The 19,915-nt window shown below is 32.2% G+C and overlaps 1 protein-coding gene across 1 annotated transcript; it reads left to right on the top strand.

Annotated features, from left to right (window-relative positions):
- The first annotated feature begins 7,427 nt into the window (after window positions 1-7,427).
- LOC127123782 (uncharacterized) lies at window positions 7,428-9,798 on the top strand. Its single transcript, XM_051053970.1, has 4 exons — window positions 7,428-7,819; window positions 7,909-7,998; window positions 8,327-9,414; window positions 9,739-9,798. Exons 1-4 carry the CDS (start codon window positions 7,549-7,551, stop codon window positions 9,796-9,798), a joined length of 1,509 nt encoding a protein of 502 aa, XP_050909927.1. The 5' UTR covers window positions 7,428-7,548.
- The last annotated feature ends 10,117 nt before the right edge of the window (window positions 9,799-19,915 follow it).

Below are 19,915 nucleotides of genomic sequence, written 5' to 3' on the forward strand. Positions count from 1 at the left end.
AGAGAATCACGGAGCTCCTGCTTCAGACCAGCCACCTCATCTTGGAGATCTTTCAAGGTCTCCACATGATCCTTGGTCTCCTGAAGAAGGTATTTCCAATGCTCATCCACTTGACATGTTTTCTCCATAACAGAATCATAAGCGTTATGATACCGCTTATCTGCCTTATTGAGAGCGTATTTTAGCTTAGTCAACTGATAAGCCAAAGTGGAATGAGAGCCATGAATTTTTGTCTCCTCCTACAAATATTTGACAACTTTAACCTCCTCATACATGGAAGAAACTCTTTCTGGAGAGAATAGCACATTAGCTTCATAGTTTTACTTTTCCCTTTCCAAATATCTTTTTCCTTGGTGGGATTACCTAGGGCTAAGACATCTTCCCTACTAGTAGAGAAAAGGGAGAATATAGAAGCAACCTTGAACATACTATGAGCAAGCTCAGAGGCCAATTCCATCTTCTCCCCCTCAGGGAGATTCTGAATGAAGGATAAATCTGACTTCAAGACAATAACAACAACCTCCTTAAGAGTCATAGAAAGTTGGGGAGAGAAGATATTTGGTATCTTCATGAAGGGATTTACATTGGGGATAAGCACCACCCTCGAAGAAATGAGTTTGTTTTGGAGAACCCTCTTCCCGGGGGGATTGTTGATCTTCATCCCAAACACTATTTGTTGAAATTAGAGACATAATTGACTCCTCCACAGTTAAAGTGGTTGTAGCATCCACAATTAGATCGACCCCGCGAGTAGAAGCAAATGTCTCTATTGTCGGGTAGGAGAAGGGATTGGAGAAGGAACAGTGGCTTCCTGAGAGGTAGACGCGGAAGTGGTAGTCCTAGTAATCACCATGAATCGAATACCATGACCATCTACAAGACCGTAAAGCAACTTCAATTTTTTCACCTTTTCCATGCTATCTGCAAAATGCAATCACGCGTGTTAAAAAAGCACGAAGACTCCACTCTCACAAAATATCTTCCTCTTCTCCTACTAGCCAACTGCATTTAAGATAACATGAGTGTAAACCCATATTTTCCTCACCTCAGTAGGAGGCACCTTTCCAGGGTCGAACCCTTCCTCATAGCTAAGTCCCTGAAAACAAGATTGCATTTTCTTATTCATCGTCACCTCATTCAGAGAAAGAGGGCCCGACTTGGTACAATAGGAGTGAGAGTCCCAATTAAAGTGGATCTTAGGCTAACACTTCAGATAGAGGATCCGACAGAAGATAGGAGAATCGGTGGGGAGATAGTAGAAAATGAGATGAGCCACGAGTGTGAGGGGTTTTACTAGCAAGAGCGCCATAGGAAGTCGTCCCGGTCCAGAACAAAGGGGTCGAACCAAGGATCGATCAGATGAAGGAAAATAAGCCCCTGATTACGGAATTTATCTTGAAAAGTACACCTCAGATGGAAAATTAAAAAAATAATCTAAGGTAAGGCTTCCAAAGTTTGTACTCGACACCCAACTAAAAAACTCATATACGACTAGGACCCCACGTGAAGTTAGGAAGGAGTAACTTTTAGATATTTCAAAATGACTACCTCAAAGTCAGAAAAGGGATATCAGAGTCCTATTCTCGTGAAGAAGCATTCATAGAACAGGATCACACATTCGTCAAAAGAACTACATAGCCTTTTTCCCAGCTCCACTAGAAGGACTAACCATTCTAGAAGATTGTCGTCCATAATGCCAGCCACATCTATATCAACCTCAGTGTTTAGAGTCAATGAAGTTCCCGCTATCCTTGTGTACACCAAGTCATACTCCACTGCATTCTATTCATCAAAGATCCAAATGGGCTTTCACATTGGCATTACTATGCTCACAACCATCGATCTTCAAGTGCGGATGAATATAATTTCTAGCGTGTTTTCTACTTTGAAAATTGTCTTGTATTTCCTCTTCAGTTAAGATGCAGGGAGCATATGGACCTATGCGCTTTTAATCCCTCTGCCATTGTTTGATTTAAGTGAATCTAATGAGCCAGATGAAGAAGTTTCTTCTTCTAAAATTTATCAGATACCTTTTATGAGTCAGAATCATCAGAAAGGGATATGATTTCTGTAACACCCGAGGCTGAAGAGGGCGGAGAGTGATCACCCAAATTCACATCAGAATGAGAGGATCTCGAGAATGTGTATGTATGAGACTACATGATTGAAAAAAGGCTTATAAGGATTGATTGGTACTACCTATACCAACACAATGTATCTTCTTCTCGGTATCCTAGCAAATAAGAACTCCATAGTTAAGTGTGCTTGACTTGTATTAGTATTTTGAATGGGTGGCCTTCTGGGAAGTTTCTCGGAAAGCGTGTGAGTAAGGACAAAACATGTTGAAAAGACATGTGTTGGTTTTTGGGGTCAGTCGGTAATCCTAAAAGCAGTCAGAGGCGTTACAATTTCCGATTATAAGTGATTTCTATTAAGATGAAGGAAATGATAATTAGGGGACCTCCCTGTTACAGAGACAAATGAAGTTTCAACTTCACAATCGCTCACTTGGTCAATCATATAATCACTCATCCGGATTCAAAAATAGGAAATGATGAACGTAAATGCTTGAGCCATGATGGTACCTGGTTGTGTGAGGTTGATGAAACAAGAGAAGATGGAGAAAGGTAAAAGCTTTAAGCAAGGCACTAAAGTTGCTTCTAATAGTACTCTAAAAGAAAAGGAAACAAAAGAACCTTATGGGAGAGTATCTGTAAGTTTGAAAATCAAAGGTTGGAAAAACTTCAAAATACTCAATTCAACATATTTATAAGCAACAATGGCTAAAGGGTTCATACCAACTAGAGAAAGAAATCACAAGATCAACAACTAAATTTCCACTCATGCGTACAAGCCAACTCAAGTACACTCAAGTACTCTGTAAACTGCACCATGCCTTAGCTGATAACGTCATTGTACGTGTCAAAATAGGGCAATGAAGCATCTTAATGATGGGACCACATTTAATGCGCCTCTTGCCCACTAATTTTTCAAATTATTCCAACTATTTAGGCTTCATTTCGCATCGGACTTCTTGGAGGTTGGTCATCACTAATTAAGGTTTCCCCTAGCTTCTTTAGTGTCCGACAAAGCCTTGGGGAAACTGTTCTGGACCAGCCAAATGACCAAAAGACTAAGGCTCAATCCATCTCAAATCCACTTCACTTGACCTAAAATATAAAAATAGTTCACACAATAAGAGCAATGTGCAATCTATGATCTCAAATTTTCACTACTCTCATATTGAATCTTGAAATGACTTGGACATTGGAGTGCTAACCATACAGGTCCATCGCGCGCCACTATAGAGGAGACCATAGTCGTCGTTCAAGATCATCAGTTTTCCAACTGCATCCATTTCTGGTTCTCAAGTGGAATAACACATCAAAAATTTCTTAGCATGCCATGTTAACAATAACTTAATGCATTAAACATGTTTATAGAATGTAAAATTTTCCTAAGTTCAGGAACATACCTCTAATTATGTAGAAGAAGTTCACAATTATCAAACACTTTGAGACAAATAAAACACATACATTGGACCTTGCAAGCTTTATCATTATTAAGGAAGACAACTCTGCCTTATTTTAGCTCCAGGGTCTCAATGTAATCCTCCTTTTGACACATGTGATAAAAACATCTATAGTTCATGACTAATAAACTTTTTGGTTTCCCCACTACTCACCACTAGTTCAACCACACTCTTATAACCTTTATATGAGATAACTATAATATTAAAAAGCCATCATTTCAACCCTTGTATGGACAATCATTCTCTAAGTGATCGATCATGTGAAAATTGAAGCACTTATACTTGTAACTACCCATTGACTCGTTGTATTTTGAGTTAGATTACTTCTCTTTATGGATTTATCTACTCTCCTTCTACCCCCGAAACATTCAAGCTTTTATCAGTATCACTATCATTAGTTTCCTTCATTTTGGTTAACTCATTAGTTCCAATAGACGAGTTGACTTCATCCAATGGTGATAATGTCTTCATTATAATAAATAATAACACACTTAAAATACTCAAAGGATCTAGACAATAAACTCAATAATAGTAGTTACTTGTTCTTATCATCAGACATTAACTTAATATTTTTCAAGTCATCAATGGATTTTTTTTTGAAATATGTCAATTTTTTCACAATGGACTTTGACTCTACCAACTTAAATTATTAGAGTATCTATGAGCCTATGGCTTGGTCATATACAACGATTTGAACTTCACCCACACTTTTTCCACAATTTTCTCTATTTTACTCCCCTCAATATATTATCTCCAAGACCTAGAATAGTATCACCATTTGCCTCATCTATCATTTTCGTCTTCTTTACTTGTACTATGTATGTTGGCATAAATGCCACACTTCTCAACATATCATCACACTTTTTTGGATTAAAATTTCTTCCATCTTTAACTTCCACAATCGAAAAATGACATCTTTGAAAAACTTATCAATGACCCATTTAGTACTCATGATGCTCACTTGAAGATTTATTCTTATTTCCTGACAGTGGATGTCGCTTGTTGGTAAATTGAAACCTTAAGCAAACAAGTAAAATAATGGAGAAAATAACAATAAAAAATAGAAGAAAAAAAATCTTTAAGCAATATTAATAACCATTGTGGAGAGAAATTTCACAACAAATTAAAGCATAAGATAAAGGAAGAAGAGAATCTTGCCCACTGATGTTTGTTTACATGGTTTGATCCAAAAATATCTTAATTTGGAGGAGAGAACAATTCTCCAATTTATTATAAATGAGTCTGTACAAGAGTTAAAAATAAGTTACAATAACAATCCTTTTTACTCCTTTACCTTTTTCATTAAACTCACAAGAAGATCCTAAGAGAAAACAAAAGATTTTTTTTAGATTTTTCCTCTAGTAAAATCTCACTAACAAAGATGTTTATAATGCGTTTCTTAATCCAAACAATCTCTCCCAAAATGCTTAGCCCTTAGCCTTTAACTTTCCTAAAAATGCCTTTTTTTTTGTCTCACAAAATTATCTACAAAAGAAATGAAGTGAAATTTTGTATATGGCTCAAAAGTCGAGGTGGCCAACTCTTAGTCGCCTTATGCATACCCCACTTCAAACTCTTATAGTTTTCTCGTGTATGGGTCTATTTTCTTTGTGGATGAGGCATAATATAGTCTAAAAGAAAAAGGGAGGAGCTTACAATTCTATGGAAAATTTAGAGATGTAGGAGTATAAATTTATATGATCATATTCTTGAAATTTAAAAAATATTTTTAAATGTATTATATTTGCGTGATTCATATATAAATATTTTGATAGATCGAGAGTCACTCGAGTAGAAAATCGGATTTTTTTTAAAACTTTGATAACTATTATATTGTAATTTTTTTGTAAAAAAAATTAAAAATATAGTGAGTCAAAGAATTGTAAAGAGTAGATTATTTGATCGAATTAGATAAATAAATTATTGTGTTTTTTGTCTTTTACTTTTTTTTTCTAAATTATTATAGATTTATTTTCATTTTTATAAATTATTATATTACTTTATATTAATTATTTTGATTGTCATTATTCTTTGTTTTCATATATAAATCTCTTAGTATATAAATTATGAATATTTTTTTAAGTGTTTTAAATTATTCTATTAACATTTTTACAACAACCTCAACAATAGTTATATACAAATTTACACAATTTTTTATTAATAATGTTAAATTAAAATTATCATCTAGCACTTTACTTTTTGAAGAAGAAAAATTGTGCCAACTCTCAAATTTTTAGAGGAAATAATAATTCTAATAATTTATAGAAAAAAAGTTAAAGTTTGAATAATGATTACTTTATCTAAAGATCAAATTAATGCTATTTCAATAGCAAGTGTTTGGCTCAGTGGCGAAAATAGTTGATTTAAACAAAATTAATTTTTAATTAAAAATAAATTAAAGATAAAACGATTTATATTTAAATAAATTAATATAAAAGTGAATTGAATGAAAAATTTCAATATAAAAATTATATTTAAATTGAAAAATGACAAATTCTAATTTTAAATAGAATTAGTTTTAGGGACAAAATCAATTTTATTTTAAAAAAAATAAATATCTTAAAATCATTTTATATTTCTAAAATTGTTTTCTTCTCTTTCAGAGACTAAAGGAAACGTACACTAAATATCAAATGCAATTCATCAATCATTTCTATCTAATCACATATATGTTCAGAATTATTATTTGCTTACAAGCTCTAGACAATCTAAAGGTTCGTTTTCGTTCCATTATCATTCAATATAAATAGCTTTTCATAAAGAAACAATCATCATGTGTGTACTTACAACAATCATTGATCACTACTTCTCATCAAGAAGGAAACAAGTTAGGAACTCCCCAGCTATCACTTTTTGAGTTAAAAACATTGCTCATTTATCTTCTTTATCAAGATTTCTCAATCTGTCTCTTATTTTTTAAGAGGTCTTCTTAAGTTATATTTCTATGATATTGGGCCTTATCTCAAGTGGTTAGACAGGTCACCCAAATACAAACTATTTTTTCACCCACTATTATAGTTTAAGAATTTTACTTGGCACTTTAAATATTAGACCTGACACCTCCACACCCTCTACAATTTGATCATATATCTCTAAACCAATAGAATCAACTTATTTTAGATTTTTTTTTAAAATGGTGTTTGTTCGAATATTTAGTTATTCATATCAGATTTTTACAAAAAATTATATTTGCCTATCATTTGAGTTTTTATCGAATTTTTTTTCCAATATACCATATTTTTTAATAGCTCGTGAAGTTTTACTGCATTTACTAAAATGTCGGTACAAAAATATTGTGTTTTTACAGTATTTTTAGAAAAATTCAAAATAAATCAATTATTTGGATACATTTCACTATAATTTGTATTAATATTTAAGAAATCCAATAACATTCTCAATTTGAATACCGGATATATTAAAATATTCGGTATGGGCAGAGTTTTACTGATTTTTATTTTTATAAATTAGATAGGTAGGTGGGTATTTTATTATTATTATTACTACTACTATTATTATTACTATTATTATTAATTTACTTTTTTTAATTATTTTTTTGATATTATTAAGGTAACAATATTACTCCCTCCGGTCTCATATGTAAGCAAAAAAAAAAAGCTCACCCTTTAAGAAAGTGGCTATATATTCATTTAAGTAATGGAAAATATACATTTTTTCCATATTTACCCTTATTTATTAATTTAGAAATAAATTAATATTTTTATTATAACCATTTAATGGTTAGTCAATTTTTATTAATACCATTTAATGGTTAGTCATTTAGTGGTTATATATTCCACTTACTCTTACTAAAATTTCCTGTAGAAATTTGTCCCGCCTAAAAACAACACTTCTTAGTCCATTTACTGTATTCTCTACCCGCCTAAATTTCCATGGTCCCGCCCTGTAGAAATTTAACATTTTCATAGTGAGTTCTATAAATACTAAAGCTTTTGGTTCTCATTTTCATAGCCAAAATTTTACATTTCCTGTATCATTATCTTTTGGTTCTCATAAAAATGCCTCTTAATATTGATCTAAACACTCCATATATTGATCATGAAATGATGGAATGCAACATAGCACCATCCATTAATCTAAATGATCCTTCTTCAAGTAATTTTAACTTGTCTTTTAAGGACCTACATGGTAGTTCATCAAATGAAGAATACATGGAAGAAGCTAATATGTTCAATTGTGAAAATGATTTTGAACATGGTATTTTTAATATTAATGAGGACATTGATGTTGATGCTTTATATTCAAATGAAGTTCATGTCATGGAAGAAGGTAATATGCTCTAATACTTTTATGTTAGATAATTTTTGAACAACTTAATTAATTTTTTTCACTTTTAATACTGTTTTATAAAATTGCAGAGAGTGAATTTATTCCAAATGAAGAAGATGGAGAGGAGACTGAATTTAATCAATATGAAAGTGATGGAGAAACTGAAAGTATTGCAGCTAGTAAGATTTTTTATCATATCATTATATTTTTGTTTGTTCATATCATTACAGTGTCATCTTTTTTTCATATCATATCATTACTTTTTGTTTTCTATTCATTACTACATTGCCATATTTTGTTTATAAATATAAAACATGCATGAGTCATGCATTAGCAACAAACATGAGACATGCATAAATTAATATAAATGGAGTGTCATCATTTGTTTTCTATTCATTACAGAGCCATATTTTGTTTGCCAATAAGAACATGTAGTAACAAACATGAGACAGTAGCAGCGTAGCAGCATATACTTGTTTCTTAATTATTTTCAATTTTTTCATGCAGTGTCCACAATGGTTCAACATGAACCTGAAACTTTTAGGGAAAAAAGATCATTTATAAACAATGATCAACGGAAAATAATTGCTCAATTATTGATAAAGAATAGTTGTGGTGGAAAACTAAAATCCGGAACTGTTATATGGTTGGCATCCAAATACTCGGTATCCATCGATGTTATTTATCGAATTTGGAAGCAAGTATCTCAAACAGGTGATGCGTCTCATAAAAGAACAAAAAATTGTGGTCGGAAAAGAGTTGCGGTAGATATTGAAAAAGTGCGGGATATTTCGTTAGCTAAACGTAGCACTCTTCAGAGCCTCGCATTTGCCTTGGGCATTAGCAAAACAGCATTGTTTAAGTTTGTAAAGGATGGGACTTTGCGTCGGCATTCAAATGCTCTAAAGCCACAAATGAAAGATAGCAATATGAAAGATCGTCTTAGATTTTGCTTGTCCATGCTTGAAGAAACTAGTCTTCCTCATGATCCGGAGTTTAAGTCTATGCATAATATCGTCCACATAGATGAAAAATGGTTCTACATGACCAAAAAATCAGCTAACTACTACCTTCTTGAAAATGAGAATGAGCCATATCGCACATGCAAAAATAAAAATTTTATTGGAAAAGTCATGTTTTTAGTAGCAGTCGCTAGGCCTAGATTCGATGACGGTGATAAGGAGATATTTTCGGGAAAAATTGGCGTCTTTCCTCTTGTTCAAAAAGTTGCAGCAAAAAGGTCAAGTATCAATAGAGCTTCGGGTACACTTGAAACTAAACCGATTACTTCTATCACTAAAGAAGTTAGTCGAAATTTTCTAATCAATAAAGTGTTACCTGCAATTAAAGAAAAATGGCCGAGAGAACATGCAATGGAAACAATTTATATACAACAAGATAATGCTCCGTGTCATGTTTCTATTGACGATGAAGAATTTCGTAAAGCAGCTTCTGAAGGAGGATTTGACATCCGTTTATCTTGTCAACCACCGAATTCTCCTGATTTAAATGTTTTAGATCTGGGTTTTTTCAATGTCATTCAATCATTACAACAAAAGGAAGTTTCAAAATCAGTTGATGAACTCATTGAAGTTGTGCAAAACTCATATGATAATTTTTCTAGCAAACAATCTGACAAAAATTTTCTCACACTTCAATCTTGTATGATTGAAATCATGAAAATTAAAGGATCTAATAATTACCGAATTCCCCATATGAAGAAAGAAGTGTTGCTTAATCGAGGCATACTACCTACGCAACTAAAATGTGACCGAGAGTTAGTTGAAAATACTTTTCAATATTTAAACAATGATAATTAAGGTACGAACTTGTTGGTTTATATAATCGTATTTTCTATAAATTTTTAAATAAAATAGTGTACGCTAATTTTTGTCAAATTTGATTTATTCATTTTTCAGGAGGTTGGTTCTAGATCATGGAATTTACATAGAGAAGGAAATATGAAGAATGCTAGTTAGTTACATTAGACTTATTAGTTTATGTGTTGTACTACCTATTTCATATTATTGGTACTGTACATTACAATAAGAAGAAAATATGAAGAATGCTAGTTAGTTTACATTAGACTTACTAGTTAGTTTCATGAAGAATGCATGTTAGTTCCTTACTGATGGCACTGGTACTGCACGTTAGAATTTTTTAACAAATGAAAAATAAAATAGACAATGACATTACTCCAAAAAACCAATAGAAGATGATTAGAAAAATAAACATTAAACATCACAATCATAAAGAAACATAGCAGTACAATTCTTTAACAGTGCAATAGAAACAACAAAGAAACATTAAACATCATAAAAATCCAAATAAGAACACACCTAGTTTAAATAATCTAAGTAAATTTTTATCATATCTTTAACCTCTTCTTTCTTGACACCAAAGTTCAATGCTGGTAATTTGTTCAGATCAAACTCATCCATATCTAAGTATTCAACAATGGTGTTTTCATTTGTTGGAGTTAGAGCATTTTCACTTTCATTCTTTGGAGTGATATTTTCTGCACTTTCATTTGTTGGAGTTTGAATTGTTTCAGGAACTTTATTGTCTTCGATACCTAAATCAAAAGATGGAAACTCATTAGCTAAATGATGTGGGTTTGCCATTTTTAGAGTATAAAAAAAAAGGAAGAACAAGACTCATGGAGTTTTGTACAAGATGATACTGCACCATTTATAATAGGATATGACTTTTCAAAAGCCAATGATAACAAATGCAACGTTTCAGAATAAATGCTCTTTTGGAAGTGTAAAAAGTGGAGTTATTATAGGAATAAACATGAATATTGAAAAACTAAATTTGAGGGTAAAATTGGAATGGTATATTTAATTGTAACCATTGTAATTAATTTTTGCTTATATTTGAGACTCCAAATTTTATTTTATTTTGCTTACATATGAGACCGGAGGGAGTACAATATAAACATAAACTAACATATCCTAATATAACTTAGCATGAATCCAAGTTTCATAACATGCCTTAACATACAAAAGTGTCGGTATAATCACAATGCGATAAAATATATATATATATATATAATCTCAACTATACAACAATATCAATACAAAATAAATCATGTTGACTTCTTAACTTCTTCTTTCCAATGTTTTATACGTCCCACATATGTTGTTTTTCATACTCTTGCACCTGCACTATAATTATGTCTCCAGCGGTCAGTGACGAGAGACAATGGACAATCATGTTTCGACTTCATCTGAATCAAATGGTTGTTGTTAATAAAACCAAATGTAATCATTTTATGTCTACTCATAAACATAGATGGAGAAACCACAAGTGAGAAAAAAAAATGATGTTAAAGTTATGTGACAATGAGACTAATATCACAATGTAACTAGAAGCAATAGGATAACTCATAGCAGGAATCTTCATCCATTTCTCATAATCTTGAACTCCCAAGCTAGATATTCGCAATGAACTTCTAGCTTCTAAGATTGTATTGTAGAACATACTAGAATACAGCTGAATGTTTAGATAAACTTTACCATCTAACTGAATTCGAACCAAGGACCATGACTCTTCACCCTATCCATGTAAAGCTCCAATAACATAAAACTACAATTTCCATCAAGCTCCACATCTATAATATCTTCAATGTAGTCATGTAAGAAAAGAAAATAGGAAACCGAGACAAGTAAAACTGTCTTGAAGACTTGCTGACGGTTGACTTGATAAAACTTTACTAGATGATCCCTTTGACGTCTACAAGGCCTCAACATACTCTAAATGTGAATGATTATGCTACACATCACTCTCGTGCCCATTTCTATTCTTCTTAACTCCTTTTTTTGGCTTATACTTCATTGGTGGTAGACACATGGAAGTTGTACAAGGATATGTAAGTTCACACACTTTTTTTCTTCATTGCCCTTTGGCCAACACCATCCAAGGTGCTGAAACACTTCTTCAACTCTATGCATTCTTCTTCTAAGTCCAATGGCGTCCCATTATCTTCTTCAATGATTTCATTCTCTTCAATGTGTAATTTCTTCCAAAACATATGAATGAATTTTAATGGAACAAGATAACCTTGTATTTGAAGACCTATAAGTTCACAAACACAAGGTAACCCATGTGTTGTACTATTGAAGCAACCACATGCAACTTTGTCAGAACTAACTATTTTTACCCTTTCCAACTCCTTTATAATGTATTGTATGCATTCTCTTGATATTAATCAATTCAATCTCGAATAAAATGGAGTATTATACTGATGCTCAATGTTGGCAATAAGTTTTTGAAACGATTTTCTAATTACACGTACTTGCAGCTCCAACATGGTGTTCATAACATCCCAAATTATGTACAAATCTCCTCAACATGTTCTTGAGTCGCCGATAAGAAGACTCAACCCTATAAATTATATAATACAGAAATATGTAATAAATAAATTGATAACTAATTGGATAATAAATTCAAACTTACAAGGATGTACTTCTTTGTTGTTGTGTTCCCTATATGAGTGACTCAATTAGTCCATGCAACAACAAACTTTTTTTATAGGGTGTCAACCATGTTTGGTGCACATACTAAATAAATGAAGGGATATCAACACTTACTACCTCAAAATGATGCAAGTGTTGCTCAAACTCAGAATCACTATTTGAATACATGACTTTATTCTGTAGATCCATAATATGCTCTTGCTTATTAGACTCGACGTACTTTTTACACTTCAAACTAACACTTTTCAAAATATGGAATAGACACAATAGATGAAATGAGGATGGGAACACAACTTTCATGGCATTCATAAGGACAAGTTTTTGATTTGTCACCATGACCTTGGGAAGCAACTTCTCGAATGTGAACAACTCCTTCAGCTTCTCCAGTTCCCATATGAAATCCCCCCCCCCCCCCCCCCCCCCCCCCCCGCCTCCTCCCTTTCATGTTTCAAGTAGACAAACCCAACCAAAAATGTCAACTCTGTTGACATAACACCAACAATCTCAAGTAATGGGAGATGGTGCCTATTTTTTTTGTATGTACAGTCAAAGATCAATACCAAATGAAATATGTTCAACAACTTCACAGAATCAAGATGTGTCAAGAATATATCAACAATAACATTTGATTTATCCATGTTTCTGGTCCAACACATGTATTTCTCATCATGAATTAGTTTCAAGAGATGTTACATTTCCATGAATGGGCCATTGATGGTAGACTGGTATATAAATCTTACGTTATACACATGCATTGTACTCGTCAGGTTATTAGGATCTCTATATTTTAAAGTGACAATTATGAACCTCCATGCCATGTTGTATTTTGTTATTCCATTCACAAACTGTTTTCATGAGGTTTTAAACGGCCTAATATGTCACGACCCACTAAATTCTTAGCTAGTTTAGGATTGTGAATACCATATTTAAACGTTACATTCCAACTAATACCGCTTGGCACAAATCTCAACATAATGGACATTTCACTCTTATACTACAAGTGTCTTGAGAGGAATTATGGTTCTTGTAGTTTTCTTCTCTCTCACAACCCATAATTAATTTATCTTTTCCCCCTCTTTTCCCATTTCCTATATATTAGAACGAACAATAACAACAATAATACCAGTTGTCTCCCAATAGATTGTGTCCATGATAACACTTCAGTCTGGGAAAAAATATTTGTCAATTAAAATATATAATGAATGATTTATGCCAAAGATACCATAACTCGATTAAAAAAACATGTAAGTAAAACATACAAAATCAGTGGTGAAGAACTGAGTAAAATATGTAGAAGAACCACCCACCTACGACACACATAAGAAAAGCTTATTGAATTGAACTATTAGATTTTTCAGAATCGAGCTAAAAATTTGGTATACCATTTTCAAAAGATATGAGAAATCTTTGAATGTTTTAAAATATCCAGGACATTTGCATTTTATCAGATATTTTAAAAAATTTGATAAAAATTCATACCGGTTTTTTTTAAAATTTGATAAAAATTCATACCGGTTTTTTTTAAAATTTATTAAAAATATGAATTTTTCTCCTAGGTCAATAAAAAATATATCGGGTTTTTAAAATAAACTATCAAATTGTTTGAATTTTACTGATTTTTTGAGAGTTAATTATTTTTTTCAACCGTAAATTTGAGATTAGTAAATAATGAGAAAGATATTTTTGTCAATATTAAAAAGTACGGGAATACCAGATTTAACATTAAGGATGATAAATTAAATTATTGTATAATTTTGATGCAACGTTGCTTCGCTTGTGAAGACTCATTTTTGATGTTAAGATACTATCCATTTTCTCCATATTTTGATAAAATAATTTTTCTCTCTCCATATATATAAAAGTTCAAATATTTTATATATAATTAAAATACTATAAAAATAAATAGAGAAAATGAAGAGAATCATTACTTGTACTCTACGGTTTTTGCTAAAAAGTTATTCATATATGACTGAATGTTTGTTTTTAGAGAAAAAAAAAGAGTAGAATGATGTTTTTATTCTTTAGTATTCTTCATTCTTGAATCAAAACGATCAAAACAAGTGTTATTCCTACATTTTAAATCCTAAAACATTTAACTTGCCACCCCCTCTTTTGTACTTTGCACCCCCATATTAAGTTTATAATATTAAAAATATTTCTGTTAAAAATTTGAATTAAATGTGTGTACAAAATTTCTAATAGACAATTCAAAAAATTTGGTACATCAAATTTTTTGATAGTGTATTCAAAATTTTCGATATATCGGAATTTATAAAAAATTCGAGAGTTTGCAACTATACCAGTAATTTTAAAAAGTACTATGTTTTACCAGAAATTTCAACAAAAGTGAAATTTTTGATAGTTTAATTTTACAATATTTCAAACAGTTAGGATTTTGTCGACAATTTTGAACAACTCTGATTACACCGACTGTTTCGTGTGGTCCATAATGAATTAAAAGCTGTATAAATAGGGGTCACATGTTGTTTGAGAAAAATATCTCAAAATTCCTCTTCCTTAATTTTTGATTAAGGAAGAAGTGTACTTCAACGGAGTTGCACCTCCCGTAGAGTTCTGGCTTCCGGATGACACCACATCTCTCACCGCCTTGACACCCAAGTTGAATGAATTGTTGCTTGATATCAATAACAGAAATGTGAGAAAGATCGGGTTTCATGAAGATTGGATTGATACTAATGGAATCGTGAAATACAAAATTATTAAGTTGAAGACCAGTGAAGATGTGACAGTTATGTGGAGATCATTTCTCTATAGGTTAACAAAGGGGTCAATTGAGTTAGATACGAAGATTTTAAGATCCGTCGACGACATAATTAAGATGATAAAATATCCAAAATCATATGGTAGTGTTTAAGTTTTCTTATTTTTTTTTTCTTAAGTTATGTAATTGTCTAAGTTATGTAATCCTTTGTCAAATGTTAAATTATGTCCATCGTGCATCAATGGAAGATACAAAACATTATATAATAAAAAGTGTTGTGTAAATGTCTGAGTAATATTACACGTAATATACAAAATACAAATAATACATAAAAATAAAAATAATGTCTAAATAGGTCCCCCACGGGTTATATGTGTTGCCCGAGATAATCCAGTAAAAATCTCACCATCTGTGTTTACCAAATCCATGAGATTATCCATAATAACTGCAATCATCTACAAGCATTACTGGTCATCGGTATCAACTAGAGGTGGCGGCGACGACACATCATCAACGAGTACCCTAACATCGGAAGGCCTAGCATAATCTGTATGCTCAACATGTGAGATGATGAAAAGGTGTGATACATTGATGTAGCACTCCAAGTAACCATCCTCACACTGTGAGTCGTGTTGAACCCTCACTGCGCGATCTCTAATGGCACAACCAGAGCTGATGATGTTACTTTGAAACCACTTGTTAATGCCAGGAGATGGAATATCCGAAACTGATCATGGGATGCCCTGGACATAACCATACTGTCACAGACACCTCTCATGCAAGTGTCTAGCGACTAAGGTTTCCCACCGCATATAACCATATAAAGAAGAGTAATTAAACTCACGGTGGACCTTGTGACCTGTGTATGGTGTCCAGATAACATCGTCTATAGTCAGCACATCAAGCCTCATCTTTACTCCGCAACGCCCTCGAAATGTTCCTGTATAGCCTTCCATCTCTTTTCCTATAGGGCCCCCACAGGGGAATGCCGCACCCTCCTGTCACAAATGGTGGGAAAATACTCGTATATCCAACATTGATATAAGAACACAGACGAAACAAATAATAATTAAGAAATGTTATTCATAACAATTAAATAAGAACTAAATTACAAATAATAATTTAAAGTATACATGTAATAGACCCAAATAACCAGCAAGTTGTCTAGTCTTAAAGGCAGTCGCAACTCCAAGTGTTGTATATAGGACTGGTATCGTCAAGGCTACTGAACAACCACATGTATCGAGTGTCAATATAAACATAAGACTTATCCTCAAAGAGAGTACATACTACTAGATGTAGCATGTACACTATAGTGAAAATCTTATATATCTGCTCCGCTACAAGCTCGTTGTACCTATCCCGAAGCCAAGACATACGAAGGTGAACTCCCCTGTTAAACTCAAACTCCTCCAGCACAGTCTCCTCAGCAACTCTCAAATCTCGTACAACCACCATACATGCAAACAACTAGCTAATAACAAGGATCGTGAAGAATCTGTCGACAATGGGGAGATGGAACAATGAGGAGATATCATCTAGAGTGATCGTCATCTCCTCAAACAGAAGATGAAAGGAATATGCCTCCTTGTGCCATCGCTCAACAAAAGCAGTAAGAAGTGAAACGTCGAGCATGATAAGTGAGAAGTCAGCAAATGCAAGGAGACCAAAATCACGTAAAATTCTCTTGACCTACTGGTGTTGGAGTCTTGGGGAAGTTCTTCATCTTCGACCCATGGGATGTAACAATGAGCGTGGGACGGTCCTGTAACAAACAAAGTTAAAAAATTATCAGTTATGTTTCAACATATCATGGAACAATAATAAATAAATTAAAGTTAAACATAAAATATATATACCTCTCCCTGCCATAGTCAGCATGCCACATGGTCAACATACTTGGTAAACATCGACCTATCAATGGGTCATCTCGGGAATGCTTCATCAGTATGCAGAGACGGCTCCGTCGAAGCAGAAGTCATAACCTCTCTATCAACATTAGAAAAAGGGACCGAATCTGTGGTAGTCACCTCATGAAAAATAGAGGCATCTGGTTGGACCATCTTATATGCAACATGGGCATCTGGCCGAACCACCTCAGCATCGACATATATCAAATTTATCTCAACCGCTGAGTCATGAATATCCTGAACCTACACCTCCTGACCATGAACAGTCTCAGCATCATCTTAGGGCTGCTCTTCTGGTCTCACCGCTCGGCATCGGGTCCTACGGAGTGCGCTAAACTGCCTTTGCTTAGCCAATTATTTCCGATGTAAACCGGTTGAAACTACTCGTATAACCCGTAGCTGGGAAGACTCAACCTCAGCAGCCCTAGCCTAGGCTATAACTTTATGTGTTACCCTGCCTGCAATGATGTCGTCCTTTCCCCTATATTTCATTGCAAAAACGGAAAAAACAAAAAAAAATCAATTAAATTCTGGAATTTTTAAAATTTCCCACATTTCACCAGAAGTTTTGAAATTTTCGGGAAAATCCAATTTTTTGAACTTTCGAAAATTCAAAAATTTCCAAAAAAAAAGCATATGAAAGTATAAAGAATTATGAAATTTCTTGAAAAAATGTATTTAAAAATACCGGAATTTATGAAATTCCCAGTACAAATTCAAATGTTTTTAATAGAAAATTTTGAAATTTCTGGAAAAAATGCTTATTGATTTTAGAATTTTTGGAAGAGAATTTGAAATTTCCGGTATAATTCAGGATTTTTAAAATTTGTGCAAATATCAAATAGATTTTGAAAATGAATGAATTTTTTTCAGAATAATATGGTCAATTTATTAAGTTTGGGAGGATGTCAAGTACAACTCAAGAATGACAAGTTAAATACTCCAAATCATGGTAGTTTTAACATTTTATTTTTGTTTCAAGAATTAGTGTTTAAAAAAAATATTTAAATGATATAACCGTGTTTTTAAAATAAAAGACGTTATTGAGCACATTATAAAAATTAAGAAAATTAAGTTAAATATTAAATAATTAAAAATTTATATTGTTTTTATAAATTTATATTGCTTTTATAAATTTCTCTTTAAAAATATCTTCTTCTTCAACTACTATAAATAATATATTATGACAAAACACACCTCATGTAACAAAAAACTGAGTATAAATCATAGATGCGTCACTTTTTTTTAAATATCATATATTTTCTCGGTTAAGCTGACAACCAAGGAAAAAATATTTAAGGGATACACCTTCGAATCCCAGCAACTGCATTTTAGCATCATTTAATTTTTAAAAAAAATTTATGACATATTATCTCGGTTGAGTTGGAATCCGAGGGGGAAAATAATGCATTTTATTTTTTATTTATGAGCAATTTGATGAAAAAATTAAGTTACGAATCTTTATAGTTCATTTATAAAGTAACAATTGTCAAGACATTGTAAACTAATCAATCCACATGAAACATTAGTGATCCACATGTAACTCTCATTAGCCAATAAGAACGTGAATGCCTCAATTATCCATCTTAGATGCAAAGTGCTGAAATATAAACTTAACCTAATAAAAACAATGATAATAAAATCAATTGAATAAAGTACAACCATTCTCTATGATGGATTGCAAGAGAAGAAAAATGTTTCAAGGTTGGTTTCTTAATGTAATTTCTTCTATAGTAATTCCTTGTTAAAAATATTTAATGTTAATTAGGAAAGTATGAAAGTAACTTGTCAATTTTAGTTTGTATTAAGTAAAATGTTTAATATTATTTTTATTCTTGTCGAGATTTAATGTTTAACGATTCTATTAATTTTTTTTATTTGTTGTTGAGATTTAATGTTTAATGATTTTATTGATTTTATTATTGTTGTTGTTGTTATTGCTGTTGTTGTTGTAGTTGTTGAGATTTTATGTTTAAGAATCATATTTATTTTGTGTTTGTTGTTGTTGTTGTTGATGATGATGAGGAGGAGGAGGAAGAAGATTTAGAATTTGTCAACAAATTCGATATTTTGCAGATTAAAACGAAAAAATAGGTTAAAAGTAAAATTTTGTAAATAAGACTTTACTCATCGGGTATTAATTCCAATTGTCAGGAAAAGTGGCGCGCTTTGAGAATCTAAAAAATATTGTTGTTGAAGATCAAACCCATGACCAGTTTCACTTATACCCTCGGTGGAACTTTACCCGAAGGGTAAAGTGACAAGTTTTCATGACGTTCATTCATTTTCTCGCTTATGAAATCGAGATAAAACCCATTTTTCAACCGACAAAAAAGGGTTTTTGTGTAATCATCTTCTTCTTCTTCAATTTACCCATAATTTAAATTTGAGTTCTTTTAAATCTTTATTTCTTTAATTAGAGCTTATCAACCATATTCAAATGACTTGAATAAATAAGTTACACACTTGTTATTTAAAAAAATATTATTCTGGATTTATTAGACAAAAAAAACTAATTAAAGCATGGTTGGTTTAAGATAAAATTTTGGCTCGAAAATGGTATTTTTGTAGGTTTGTGAATAATTTATTGTGGTTTCTCGACTTGACTTTATGGGTGCACAAGGTGAGAGAGAGAGACAGAGAGAGAGAGAGAGAGAGAGAGAGAGAGAGAGAGAGAGAGAGAGAGAGAGATTTTTAATGAAAGATGATGCTTTTCAATTATGTTACATAACTTATTTAAATACAAAACTAAAAATGTCACGTATGCAAAATACTAACCTACACTAGCTGAGCAATGCACCTTCTGAAAGCTTACAAACAACTACAACTCAGAAGCTAACACTAAGGTTCTGAGTACCAACTTCTCAACTATGTTGAGTAAGGTTCTGAAGCCTATAGCTTATGACCAACAACACTTTTGAACTATGAATCATATCTAACACCATCCATTAATTTATATTCAACTAACTAAAATCTACAACAC

This window comes from Lathyrus oleraceus, chromosome 2 (genome assembly GCF_024323335.1).
Source record: "Lathyrus oleraceus cultivar Zhongwan6 chromosome 2, CAAS_Psat_ZW6_1.0, whole genome shotgun sequence".
In the NCBI taxonomy this organism is placed as follows: domain Eukaryota; kingdom Viridiplantae; phylum Streptophyta; class Magnoliopsida; order Fabales; family Fabaceae; genus Lathyrus; species Lathyrus oleraceus.